This window comes from Otolemur garnettii, unplaced genomic scaffold (assembly GCF_000181295.1).
Source record: "Otolemur garnettii isolate 467f Iridium unplaced genomic scaffold, OtoGar3 scaffold00209, whole genome shotgun sequence".
Classification (NCBI taxonomy): domain Eukaryota; kingdom Metazoa; phylum Chordata; class Mammalia; order Primates; family Galagidae; genus Otolemur; species Otolemur garnettii.
In genome coordinates this window covers 1,135,743-1,150,713 of record NW_003852604.1, presented here as the reverse complement: position 1 = coordinate 1,150,713, position 14,971 = coordinate 1,135,743, and the positions used below count along the sequence as shown (strand labels likewise).

General features: G+C 40.5%; 1 protein-coding gene across 1 annotated transcript; it reads right to left on the bottom strand.

Annotated features, from left to right (window-relative positions):
• Positions 1-12,958: 12,958 nt before the first annotated feature.
• LOC100941412 (olfactory receptor 9Q2) lies at positions 12,959-13,801 on the bottom strand. The gene has a single exon (XM_012812441.1). It carries the CDS (start codon positions 13,799-13,801, stop codon positions 12,959-12,961), a length of 843 nt encoding a protein of 280 aa, XP_012667895.1.
• Positions 13,802-14,971: the final 1,170 nt, after the last annotated feature.

Here is a 14,971-nt window from a genome sequence, read left to right as displayed (position 1 = left end):
GTTAAGAACAGACTCTTCCAACTGAGGGTGCACATCATAGTTACCTGGGGGAACTTTTCAAAATTTCACACCCTCAGACCCTGCAATGCCTTATCTGTCTGACCAGCTGCAGTGGCCTTGGGTGCAGATTGGAAATCAAAATAGTCATGAAATACACCCAGAATCTATTGCCACACAGCATTCGTGGTGGCAGGTCTCAGTGGAGGTCTCATGACTGCTGAGCACGCTGCTCCATATCTCAGTCATTCCATACTTAGAATGTGCATGGTCAAGAGAGAACACTGAGTAGACGGGGGCCGCCTCAGTTAGGGAAACTTCTGCTCTGGGGCTGCTTCTTGGGCACTGTGCTCTGCGAATTGCATTGACCCCTCAGGGAAATGTGCCTATTCCCTATTTTCTGGTCCAGCTTCATCCCACTCACAAAGGCAAGTTATCAATTATGGAGATTAGTCGCAAGGGGGATGTGACCTAGGTTCAAACCCTCAAAATTCCCCCAGACCAAAAAGAAAAGCTACAAACCACGTTTTACCGCTTTGCTCTTGAACCCAACTAACCCAGCCTCTCTAGTGAAGGAATCACACACTTAGAGTTTGAAAACACCCTTCTGGTGACCATGATGTGCTAAAGAATCACTGAACCACATGAGTTCTGAGTTTCAGTCTAGCTCTGAGATTTTCATGAATCTAGATGCCCTCTGGTTGACAAAATCTTCCAGAGATTTTCCTTTCAAATACTCTGTAGCTACCTAGAAGAGTGTTCTTTCCTGTCCAAATCTTTTTTTTAATTAATTCCAGTTTTGTAGCAAACTCTCACCAGTTATTCAATCCAATTTCTCTAATCATTGTAGTGTAGGGTAGAAAAAAAGTCTGGTTCTCAATCTTGGCTTTTCCACAAGTTGTGATCCCCTTGTGTGATCTAAGGGAAGTTATTTAAGCATTGAAACTCATCTTCCTTGGCTATAAAATGGGAATAATAATCTCAGCAACCCAGAGCTATTTGAGGCTAAATGAACAAGTATGATACATTAAATCACCAGCATAGTTCCTCATAGGCAGTAGACACTCAAAACAAACCGCTCACTCTCCTGGCTTCCAATTCCAATCTACCTGCCCTAACAAACTAGGTTTATTTGTCCCCAGTCTAAGCTGACTTCCAATCTTCTCTAAATTTAGAATCATCCAACCTCTTTAAGAAGAAATGTATAATCAGCCACCTGCCTTTCTCCGTGGTATCTCAAACTTGTATGCTTCATGTGAGTTTCAATTATAAGTGTAAAACCCACTTGCTTTTGTATGTATTACCAAACAAACCTCTTAATAGTCCTGACTTCCTCAAATACCTCAGTGTCCACCCTGTTTTATCCATATCTCCAACATGGACAATCACAGAGTTCTCCTTTCATTTTTCTACACGGAACAGCAGAAAGTCTTAGATTTGTAATCAAGAGCCTTGGAGGCTGGCCCAACTCTGCAGCTAACTCGCTGTGTGGCAAGCCATGTTGTCAATCTCAGTTTCTTTTTCTGTAACATAGCAGTTATTCTAATACAAACAAAGAAGGTTTTATAACAGCATGTATTGGTAAGAAAAAATGTACACAAAATAGAATATGCAAAAAGAGGCACCAGAGAACAAAGTATTAAGTGGTTGTAGAAGATTATATTTCCCAAAAATAGCTACAACATTTTGCATATCACATGCTCTTGAAGAATTCTGTCACTTCCTCCATTAAGAGGTAGAGTCTATGTCCTTCCCCTTTGAACCTAGCATTGGGGACTGCTTAACTAATAGATACCCCAAAAGTTATGCTGCATGATTTCTGAAACTGTCTTAGAAGAGCCGAGACAACTTTGTTATGGATGGAATGTTTGTGAACCTCCCCCCACACACACACACACACACTCTCATACATTGAAATCATAAGCCCCAGCGTGCTGGTGTAGGAGGTGGGGCCTTTGCAACATTGGTAGGTCATGAGGGTGGAGACCTCATGAATTATTAGTGCCTTGATATGAGTCCTCAATGAGCTATCTCTGCCACATGAGAACATAACCAGAAATTAGCAGTCTACGCCCCGCAGGGCCCACATCAGAACCTGACCATACCAGCTGACACCCTGTTCTCAGACTTCGAGCCTACAGAACTGTGAGAAATAAAGGTTTGTTGTTTAAGCCACGCAACTCTCTCCATGCACCCCAGGAGCTCTGTGTTGCCATGGAAGAAGTCCCACTACACTGAATCCACTATGCTGACACTACATAGCATTAGAGAGAGGTGTCCAAGGAGCCCCAGCTGCTTCGGCTATAAGTCTCTGAGTCTCAGCCAGGCACTCAACATGTGAGTGAGTGAGCGTGCAGGTGAGTCCAGCCTTACTGCAGCCTTTACTGCAAACACATGATATTATAAGTGATAAGTGATTATAACTGCCTAGTTGAGCCTAGTTAAGTCCTTGAACCTGAGAGGCAATCATCAGCTGATTGTTACTGTTTTAAATTCCTATAATTTGGAGTGGTTTGTTACACAGCAATATATAACCAGAACAAAGCTTTTGTTTGGGTCCCAGGATATAGGAATTCATGTTTCATCCTGTCTTGCCTCATATTTTACAATGACTCTTTATTATAGGGGGGGGGGGAAGCTTTCTTTTTGCAGGGGCAGTGCCTGTGGCTCAAAGGAGTAAGGTGCCGGCCCCATATGCCGGAGGTGGCGGGTTCAAACCCAGCCCCGGCCAAAAACTGCAAAAAAAAAAAAAAGCTTTCTTTTTTTAATTTTAAATAAAATAAACTGCCTTGCCTACTAATCCATCATGCTTAACATGGTAACTAGAATCTCCCCAGTTACATAAACATCAATTAAGTGAATTCAAAACTAATTCTTCCCCCCTTCCCCTCCATATTCTTGTTACATCCCGTTCCAGCCCATATCTGAGAGGGTAAGAACCACCAGGGTCATGCCAGGCCATTCGACTTAAATTGATCACCATTCTTGCAGGGCCCCCTCTCTTACTTCTGGCTTAGGAAGCTGGAAAGGAATGACTCCATCTGCAGTGAGTAATGCAAGGTTTATTTACCCAGAAGTAGACTCGTATGTAAATTGAGAATTTGCCTGAGAAAGTAGCAACAGAAGAAGGTTAGGATACACAAGAAAACAGATAAGAAAATAAAGAGTCACAAACTTTTATGAAGACTTTAACAAGTCTTCACAAAGGAATGCATAAATATATACATAAATGCTGTATTTCCCTGTATCATTCTCCAATTTCTCTTTTTCATCAAACATTTATCGAGAAACTTCTATTCACCAGGCTCTGAGTCTGGCCTCAGGACTAAAAGAATGAATAATTCACAATCCGTAACTTCAAACTAAAGAGAGAAAATGACTTAAAAATAATTTAACATAATTTTTAAGACTTGACAAGTAAAGTCAATGTTTGGTCAATAATTCACGTTTTCAGATTAAGACCTCATGAAGATTTTGTGCAAAGCACAGTCAACTGAGTTTTACCCTGTTCTTGTTTTTTGTGTATAAGCCATAACTGAGAGAAGCCAATTTGTGGTTTTATGAATAAATTAACAGAAACTTCTGCCATCTAATTGTGGCTAACACAAATGCACGAGAGGTGCCTCTTAGAAAGACCAAAACATCTCTACACCACATAGAAACGACTTGTAAAAGCTAATGTACAATGAATTGGCAAATATTCACTAACTTATTCACAAAAATTTTTTTCAGTCCCTAGTGAGAAGGCAATGCCATTGCTTCCTTTGGTTTTCACTTCATAATGCATGAGACAGACAATGAACGTACAGATAAATACACGATTGAGGTAGTATGGTAGGAAGAAAGACTGTTGTGAGAATTAAAGCAGGAATGGGGGCAGATGATGTCACGGGGTGGAGTGGGCATTTTAGGTAGGGAGGTTTAGGAGTTGGGAAAGGGATCGCTTGGTTGTCTGAGCACAGATCTGAATAAAACAAGGGACTCACCATAAGACCTAGGGAGACATTCCAAGCAAAGGGAAGAGCAGGTTGAAAGATCCATACATGGGAATACATTTGGCATTCTCAAGAGACAGTGTATGGATTAGACTAGTGAAGAGTGAGTGGGGAGAGGGGAAGGAGATATAGCCATGGAGGTGATTAGGAACCTCCATGGGGGGTTGGTCTTACAGGCCATTGTAAAGAATTTATTTTATTTTAATAAGTACATTAAAGTTCTGGCACTGGATGGAATCATCTAAGCAGTAACTATAGAGAGAGAGGAAAGGTTATGCCGAAGCCCTGAAAGACTCTAATAGTCAAGAAAGAAAATAAAGTAGAATCCAGGAAGACAAAGAAAGAATGTGAAAATAATTTTTCCAAGAAAAAGGAAGGAGCAACTGTTTTAAACACCACAAGAGCCAAGCCATTACTCCTGAAGTCACTGGTTCTGTCCTGGTCTCTTCTACCCATGCAGCTGTCCTCCATAGCAGTCTCTCAAGAAGTCCTGCATCCTCAGCACCGAAATCGAAATGAAATTACCTCCTTCAGAATGTATTTTTAAGAGCATGAAAACTTTTCAAGTTCCTTCTTTGCCTCTGTTTTTCTTCACTTGCATTCTCCTTTTAGCAGAGGATTTTAAATGACTCAGAACTACAAACCTCTTTTAAAACTGGCATACAGATTTAGACAATACCATCTGTGACATTTTTAACCACCCCCCAGAATGATCAGGACTATCTTCTACTTGCTTTGACAATAAAAAGAATAATACACTACCACCTACTATAGTTTATCCCAGAAATGCAAGAATAATTTAACATTCCCAAGCACACAATGTTATTCACCATGTTAATAAACAAAAATAAAATGACTAGATATCTCAGCAGATGCAGAAAATCTTTTGACAAAATCCAAAAGCCATTCCTGATTTTTAAAAAGGAAAACTCAACAAACTGGAATCAAAGCAATTTCAACCTGTTAAAAAGCATCTATGACAAAACTATGTAACATATGGTAAATAACTGAAAGCTTTATCCGAAGATCAGTACCAGCTCAGAAAGTTATATTCTCATCACTTCTATTCAATACTGTATTGGAGTTTAGATCCAGGAAAATAAGACAAGAAAAAGAAATAAAACCACTCAAATTAGAAAGGAAGAAATAAAACTGCTTTTATTTGTAGACAACATGATTGCCTATCAAGAAAATCTAATGGAAAGAAAAAAGCTACTAGAACTAATAGGTGAGTTTTAGCAAGGGTGTAAGTAAGACACAAATGTAATGATGTAAAGACAGACATGTAGACAAATGAAATAGAGAGCCCAGAAATAAACACAAATGCAATCAACTAAGATTTGACGGGGTGCTGAGAATACACAGTGCAGAAAGTGTAGCGTCTTCAGCAAATGACACTGGGGAGACTGGGTATCCACAGGCAACGAATAAAACTGGACACTTTTCTTACACAATTCACAAAAACCAACTCAACATAAATTAAAGACTTAAATGTAAAGCCTGAAATTATAAAACTCCTAGATCAAAATATGTAGAAATGATTTCTTGGCTATGACACCAAAAGTGCAGGCAATGAAACCAAAATGAACAAGTGGGATTGCATTGAATGAGAAAAGTTTCTCATCTCTAAAGAAAACAATCAACAATGAAAGGCAATGTATAGGATTAAAGAAAATATTTGCAAACCATATATCTGGAAATATATAAGGAAACAACTTTATAGAAAAAAAACAATAATAATAATAACCCAATTAGATAACGAGCAAAGGATCTGAATAGACATTTGTCAAATGAAGGTATGCAAATGGCCAGCAGGTATATGAAAGGATATTTAAAATCATTGATCCTCAGAGATGCCTTACGTCACTGACAATTGGAGAAATGTAAAATGAAACCACAATGAGGTATGATTTCACATGTGTTAGGATGGATAGTCTCAAAAAGATATGGATTCAACCTAAGTGTCCATGAGTGGATGAATGGATAAAAAAATTGTGGTACATATACACAGGGGAACATTATCCAGCCATAAAAAGAGTGAAATCCTTTCCTTTGCAACAACATGGAAGGATCTGGAGAACATTATGTTAAGTGATGTATAAACAAACCTCAGAAGTTCTCAGTCAAATGTGGGAGATAAATATAAAACAATTGATCTCATGGAGAAAGATAGTAGAATAATGGTTACCAGAGGGTGGGAAGCGTAGCAGTGAGGCAGGGATAAAGTGGAGATGGTTGCAAAAATATAGTTATATAGAATCAACAGTGTCTGTTAGCCCAACAAAGTGACGATAGTCAACACTAGAAGAGTAGAATTGGAATATTCCTAACACAAAGAAATGATGGATCCTTGCGGGGATAGATACCCCCAATTACTCTGCTTTGATTATACATTGTATGCCTATAACCACTTCACATCTTCCCTATAATACGTACAATTATTATGTGCCTATAATAATTAAAAATTTAATTTAAAAACTAAATATGATTTAAAGTACATATATGGGAGGATGTGCATAGGTTATATGCAAATATTACACCATTTTATATCAGAGACTTGAACATTTACAGATTTTGGTGTCCTGGTACTGATCCCCTGTGGATACCAGGGGGCAACTGCATGTACATACAATAGAGTATTATTCAATGTTAAAAATGAAACGAGGGAAATGAACCTGGAGGACATTATGCTGAGTGAAATAAACCAGTCAGAGAAGGACAAATACTGCATAATTCCACTTTTATGAGGCATCTAAAACAGTCAACCTCAGAAGCAGACAGTAAGTGGTGGTTGCTAAGGGCAGGGTTGGGGAGAAGTGGGGAGTTGTTTAACAGATATAAAATTTCAGTTATGCAAGATGAATAAACTTTAGAGAGATCATCTGTGCAACATTGTTCCTATAGTTAGCAATACTGCTCTGTGCACTTACAAATTTGTTAAGAGAAACTAAAATAGTGGTTTATTTTATTAACCACTATTAATAAGGGGCAGGGAAAACAGGAAAAATAGAAAATTGTGATTCAATGGACATAAAATTTCAGTTATTCAGGATTAATAGATCCTAGAGATCTGCTATAGAACATTGTGATTATATTATGGTTAACAAAACCATACTTAACTCTTAAAATTTTAAGAGGGTAAGTCTTGTGTAATCTCTTTTTACCATCATTTAAAAAAGAAGAAAAAATGATTGGCCGTGCCAAGTGTTGGCAAGTATTTGGAGGAACTGGAACTCTCCTGCACTGTTGGTGGGAATGTAAAGTGATGCCATTACTTTGGAAAATAGTTTGGCAGTTTTGTAAAATATTAAATATATATCTGTATATGATCCAATCATTGCACCGTTGGTATATTACCTAAGAGAACTGCGAAGTATATATACATACAAAGGATTTTCATGAATGTTCATAGCAGGTTTATTTATAACAGCCAAAAACTAGAAACAACCCAAATGCCCATAAACAGATGAATGCATCAACAAATGTACAAGTGCAGTATCACAATACTCAGCAATAATAGGAAATGAATTATTGTTGTACACGACAATATGAAAATAATTATGCTAAGTGAAAGAAAGAAGTCAGACATGATGCCATTTACATAAAATTTATATGAAATTCTAGGAAATGTAAACCAATGTATAGTGACAAAAAGCAAATCAGTGGTTGCCTACGGGTGTGGAGGTGAAAGTGGGAGAAAGTATAATGGGGTAAGGAAACTTTGGGAGTGATATGTATGCTTCTTATCTTGATGGGGAGATGGTTTCATGAGTCTAACACCAATAAAACTTTTTTTTTAAGTCTTAGAAAATTACAATCAAACATTTATTTGAGAAATACATGTAACTTAGGATGACAGATGTAACAAAGATAAGAAATTTTATATATATATACACACACACCTATATGCATTGATATATGCTCAATATTCTTAAATGCTATTAAATAGTAAGAAATAACAATGACCAGTGTTTGGAATCTTGAACTCTTTAGGTGATCACTTAATATTGAAAAAGAAGACCTAAAGGGAAGGTTGGTGACTTCTTGGGAGGTACCATACTAATTAGCTATTCATTGGAGCAAATTTTGGCCCAAGAGCCATTCTGGAAGGGCTTTGGAAGGCAATAGTTTATCCAAGCCAATCCTTCTTCCTTTCATATGAGAGAGCTATAAATTCCCTCAGATCCTCCTCACTGACATAAGAGAACCAAGAGAGCTCCACAAATGTCCCATTTATGCCAGTCCATACAGTGCACCCACAGCCCATGCCTATAAAACATTGAGACTAAGAATGCAACTGACACCCAGACACCTCTGGAGCAAATTTCAGCCACAAATTGGGGCCTGGTATGGATGTGGTGAAAAAGGAAGGTTTATACTGTGTATATCATACTGTTGGTGGGAATATGAATTAGTACAATCTCTATAGAAAAGGACATGGAGCCTTTTCAAAGAACTAGAAGTAAAACTACCATTCAATCCTGTAATCCCACAGCTAGGTATCTACCCAAAGGAAAAGACATCATTATATCAAAAAGGTACCTGCACTTGTGTGTTTATCACAGCGCAACTCACAAACACAGAGGTCTGGAATCAATCTAAGTGCCTACCAAGAGAGCAATGGTATCTACATACCATGGAGTACTGTCTAGCCATAAGAAAAAATGAAATTATGGCTTTTGCACCAATATGTATGAAACTAGGGGCCATTATGCTAAATAACTCAGACTTAGAAAAATAAAAGGCTACATTGTCTCACCTATAAGCAGGAGCTAAGCTATGGCACACAGAGTGGTATAGTGGATGCTGGAAACTCAGAAGAAAGGAGAGTGGGAAGGGTAAGGGGTGGAAAATTACCTATTGGGTATAATGTACAGTATTTGGTCAATGGGCACACTAAAAGCCCACACTTCACCTCTATACCATATACAGGCAGAACATGTAACAGAATTCAACCTTGTACTCCCTGAATCAACTGAAATTTTTTAAAAATAATAAAAACATTTACAAAAAATTTTTTAAGAATTGGACAGGGGTGTGGTACACCTTTGGGGGGCAGGGCACAATTATAAGAGGGTCCTTATCTAACAAAAGCAATCAAAGTAACCTGGTTCTGTGTACCCTCAAGGAATCGCCAATAATTAAAAAAAAAAAAAAAAAAGAATTAGGCTGGGCATGGTGTCTCATGCTTGTAATTCTAGCACTCTGGGAGGATGAGCAGGTGGATTGCCTGAGCTCATGAGTTCAAGACCAGCCTGAGCAAGAGCAGGACCCTATCTCTAAAAATAGCTAGGTGTCTGGTGGGTACCTGTAGTCCCAGGTACTCAGGAAGTTGAGCCAAGAGGATCACTTGAGCCCAAAACTTTGAGGTTGCTATGAGCTATGACACCACAGCACTCTATCCAGGGTGACAAAGTGAGACTCTGTTTCAAAAACATAAAAATAAAGTAAAATAAAAAGAACTGGGCCCTGGGAGAAGGAGAAGGAAGAGGAGATAGGGCAGATGCCAGTTAAGAGTATGCACTTCGGAGTAAGAGAGATCTTAGGACAGAACCTCCCCTGTCTGCTATTTTCTTGCTACCTCTTTTGGGCAAATGATGTAATCTCTCTGGGTCTTGGGAGGTTTTTTTGTTAGTTTGTTTTGCTAAATGGAGATCAATAATTACATTCCATTAAAGTTGTTAAGAGAACTAAAATAAATGATTCACGTAAAGCTTCTAGCATAGTATCCAGCATACGGTGAATGTCGCATTAGCTTCAGAGTTAAGTTAAAAAATTATTAGTGAACTTTCCACTTCTGGAAGTGTCTGGTAAAACTAATCTGGGCCATGACAGACTATTTCAGATAGTTCTGAAATAAAGAGGCCCACAGAGCAGCTATAACTTCCTCTGCCTCTCACTACTCACAAGGCCGTGGAGCCTGGGCAATAGCACTAGTTAATGTTTATTTAAAAAAAAAAAACAAAACCCTACCAAATGCCTTCCCATTCTCTAAATGCCCCAAGTTGTTATGAGAACAAACATGAGTCATTTAAAGCCTGGCCCAGAGGAAGTGCTCAGTAACTATCATTTCATGGATCAGAAGTAGGCTCAAAAGCACTAATTAATGTGCAGTGCCTGTGGCTCAAAGGAGTAGGGTGCCAGCCCCATATACCGGAGGTGGCGCGTTCAAACCCCACCCCAGCCCCCCCCCAAAAAAGCACTAATTAATCTGAAGCCATATTCTGAAACAAAGTCACAGACGTAATTGTGTTGTGGAGAGAACTCAGGATTTGTCAGCAAATTATCCAATTACGTCTAATGCCCACCACAGAAGCCAACATGTTAGGGGAATATTTCTGTGGCAGTTAATGTTTGAAAAACTGTAGATTTCATGTGATTTCTGCAAAGACACAAACACAAGCTGATGTGTGAACCTGAGAGGGCCAGACTAGCTCCTTTTTGTTGTTTACTGCACAAGCCCCATTCCTAACTGTTTACTGCACAAGCCCCATTCCTAGCTGTTTACTGCATAAGCTCCATTCCTAGCCCTTCACCCTAACCTCTGCCAGTAAAACCTGCAGGGCCACTCCCTGCTGCCTCCCCCACCCCTGGTTCCACAGCCATTGTGAACCATAAACTGAGTCACCTTAGGCAAACAGCTGCCATAATAAACAATAAGTTTCTATTACCTTGAAATACAGGTATTTCCCTCCAGCCACCTAATCAGGCTGCACCAACTCTAGCCCCTGGTTAAGAGACCCCCCACTCCTCACCTGTACCAATCCAAATTCTCCTTTACTAGTGAAATCATCAACCACCAATGCAAATCCTCCTTTACTAATGAAATCACCAACCACCAATCAAAAGTGTACTGGTACCCTTCTTCCCCTCTTGCTTTCTGTACCCCATAAAAACCTCACACACCCCAGGTTCGGGGCTCTTCCTCGGTGTGTACACCAGGAGAGTCCAGGCCCGGGCTTCCCAGGCCTGAATAAAGCTCACCTTGTGCTTTTTACATCAGAGTGTGTCTCAGATTTGTCTGCTGGGGCCACTTGGGGGGATTTTCAGGCACAACAAACCCAAATCTCACATCCACCAGTGTCCATTTTCCTGTATCTTTTTCTAACCACACCTGGCCAAGTCTTTTCTAGAATATTTATCATATGTTCTTAACATGAAAGTTCCTTAGAGTTCAGAAGTTGTTGTTTGTTTGCTTTTTAATTTTTATTTCTTTGTAGTAGAAGTTGCTGTTTGTTTTATCTACACCTTTACTTTCTCATCCACAACTACACATGCACGCGCACACACACACACACACACACACACACACACACAGATGGGCATTTTACAATACTAGCACTTCAGGGCTATAAAAGGAGTGTTGTTAACTGCCATCTACCTTCCCAGACTGAACTTTTGCCTTTTCTTCACCAGATAAAAGGGAGAAGAAACCTGCAATAACAATAAATTCCAGAGTGAGTGCTTATATGCAAGAGGCGGTAGATCACAGCTAGAGACAGCTTATGTGTCAGATAAGAGCTCAGACCTCTAAGTCAAAGCCCCACTCGACCACTTGCTTACTGACCTTGAGAAAATTATTCATGCCGTGTAAGCCCGAAGTGCCTCATCTACCTATAAAGCAGATAATAGAACCTGCCTCACCAGGATATCCAGCAAATTAAATCAATTCTTATAACAAAGTGAACCATAATTCCTGGAAGATAATAATGCACAATAAATATTAGTTGCTACTGTTATTACCACAATTTTTCTTCTGATTATTAAAAACCCACAGAATGAATAAGAAGGCAAACAAAGAATAAAAAATAAACGATGAGATTTGGAAAATCCCTTTGAGTCAAAGGGATTTGATGCAGCCAGGTTTGCAGATAGCTTCATAATATTCCTGATGTTTTTGCTTTACTTAGCAAGCGTTTGTTTGTGCCAGGTCATGTGCTGGGTTCAGCAGAGACAACTGAGTAAGACAGACGTGGTTCCTGCACCTCCATGCACTGGGTCTTCAAAACTGTAGTTCTGTAAAGTAGGTAAACACCTCTGGCAGATGAGAAAACTAAGCACTGACGAAGCTGAAACTTAAAGGCAGATTCATTCACTCACTCAAGGAATGTTTACCCCAGGCCTCTAGGTGTTTTGCTGGGGACTGGGTGCATAGAAATGAAACTCACAGATAAAAATGCTTGCTGTCAGGTTGCTCAAACACACATGCAGCCTTCAAAAAAGATGGAGACTTTACCTCTTTTATGTGTACATGGATGGAGCTGGTACATATTCTACTTAGTAAAGTATCTCAAGAATGGGGGGATACTGCGTATCCAATGTACTCAGTACTATTATGAAACCAATTTATGATCAATCACACTTTCATATGAAAAATGAATAACAACTATAGCCCAGGATGAAGGAGGGAAGAGGATGGGGAGGGGAGAAGAGGGGGGAGGTTTAATGGAGGGAGGGTAAACGGTCAGACCACACCTATGGTACATATTGAACAGGTACATGTCAAATCTATTAAGCATAGAGTATAAATGTCTTAACACAATAATTAAGTAAATAAGGTGAAGGCTATATGAAGTAGTTTGATGTAAGCATTCCAAATTCTATTTTAAATCAGCACATTGTACCCCATAAATGCATTAATATATACATGATCTATGTGTTTATGACTTAATAAAAAAAGAAAAGAAACATCTAGTTTGTCAGGTGATAATCATTACATAGAATAATAAATCAGAAAGTGGGGGTGGGGAATTCTGGTGCATTTTAAGTGAAGTTGTCCAGGAAACCCTCCCCAAGAAGGTGGTATTTGAGGAAAGATGGAACGGATAGAGAAAGTAAAGAATGACTTATTTTATAAGGATTCATCTAAGGCCTCCCAGAAGCCCTTGGCCAGCTCAGGGATTTCACGACAGCCTCCTTCACCTCCTTATTCCTCAGGCTGTAAATGAGGGGGTTCAGCATTGGGGTCACCACTGTGTAAGCACAGACACCACTCGGTCTCCCTCCGAGGACTGGCCCGCGTTATCCCGCAGGTACATGAAGATGAGGGTGCCAAAGAAGAGAGCCACAGCCGTGAGGTGGGAGGCGCAGGTGGAGAAGGTCTTGGCCCGGCCTCCAGCGGAGCGGATGCGCAGAATGGCCACGATGATGAACTCGTAGGACACCAGGATCACCAAGATGCAAGCAGGCATGACAAAAACCGCGAACACGATGATCACCACCTCCTGGGTGAAGCTGTCCCCACACGTGAGTTTCAGCAGAGGAGGCAGGTCGCAGAAGATGAAGTTGATCTCATTGTTTCCACAAAAGGAGAGAGTGAAGGCGGTGACGGTTCGAATGAAGGCGCTGGAGAAACCAGCCGTGTAAGCCCCGGCCACTAGACCGGAGCCGGCCTTCTCCGACACGATGGTGACATAGAGCAGAGGTCTGCACACAGCCACATAGCGGTCGTAGGCCATGATCGCCAAGAGGTAGCAGTCGATGGAAGCAAAGAAGGTGAAGAGGAAGAACTGAGCGGCGCAGCGAGCCCAGGAGACGGCCACGCCGTGTTCCCACAGCACGGCCAGCAGCTGGGGGACGATGACCGAGGAGTAGCAGATATCCGTGAGCGACAGGTGGCTGAGGAAGAAGTACATGGGGGTGTGGAGCCGGCGGTCCCTGCGGATCAGGAGGATCATCCCCGCGTTCCCCAACAGGGTGGCAAGGTAGAAACCCAGAAACGGCAGGAAGAGAGGAAGCTCCCACTCAGGGCGCTCTGTGAACGCGATGAGGAAGAACTCGGTCACCGTGGTGTAATTCCTCACAGCCATCCATTCGGCAGCTACCTGCGACGGTTAAGACAACAGGCATATGACCGACCCCTCAAGAGACGTTCAGGTGATTTCAAGTTAAAGACGCTTTGCCCTGAGTGTCTGTGAGGTAGGGGCTTGACTTCAACAAACGTTGCAGCCTCGGGTGGATATAAATATCCCCTACAGAGCTCATTGCCATATAAGATAAAAAGTGGTCAATGCTTCTATTACAAAAAGAACAGACAGCAAGTAGTTCTCTGGCTTACAGGTCAGCTCTTCTATTTGCAACTCTGTCCCCAATTAGCTGTTTGATCCTACACGGAGGCACTTAACCTCTCTGAACCTCAATTTCCTCTCCCAAAAAGGAACTGTCATATCTGCCCTGCTTGTGAGATAAGGTTAATGCATGGATCAAAACATATGAAAAAGCACATTGGAACTCTAAAAGCACTCCACACACAGAAGGTGGCTATTTAAATTCTTAAATGAAAGTTTTAAAGAAGGAAAATTTATATTCCATCAACAAAAGAGTATGAATCTGAAAGAATCCATTAGCAATGAGCAACGGGTTCTGCTCACAAGAATCTTTCAATTCTCAGTTTAACAGCACACATGTTTAACAAACAGCTGTGATCCTAATTAGAGTTGGCTGTCTTATAAAGGGTGTGCACACACATACACACAAACAGACACACACGCATGCACACACACTGGAATTAACATTGGAATTGAAAGAGCAATAATCATAAGCTCCTTCAGGCACCTGACCAAGCTCTCAAAGCATTGTTTGGCTGTTCTCAAAGTCCCTGATACATGTAAATGCAGTCATTTGACTTAAAAAAATAATAATAACAGCATCCAAATTTGAAAACAGAAGGAAGCAGAAATATTTCTACAGTCTAATGTTGTCTGAGCACTGTTGGAGGAATCTGGGTTAATGGATCTGGGATTCTTCAGTAGAGTCCTAGAATGAGGCTATAAAGAAGGGCTTTGATAGCACCAGAGTACCTGATGTACCAGCAGCTAAGCCAGTGCTGAGCTGATCTGTCAGAGATAATAACAGAGAAAAGAAATGAGATCTCTGGAAGTCACGAGCTGGGCATGAACCATCCTAACCTGAATTCCACTTTGTTAGTGCCCTCCTTTTTTGTTAATGTTTTCTCTGCCTGTGACCTGCCAATCCTGAGG

What these genes read in the sequence shown, in the direction of transcription:
- LOC100941412 (XM_012812441.1), bottom strand. Translation starts at nt 13,801, where the DNA reads ATGGCTGTGAGGAATTACACCACGGTGACCGAGTTCTTCCTCATCGCG.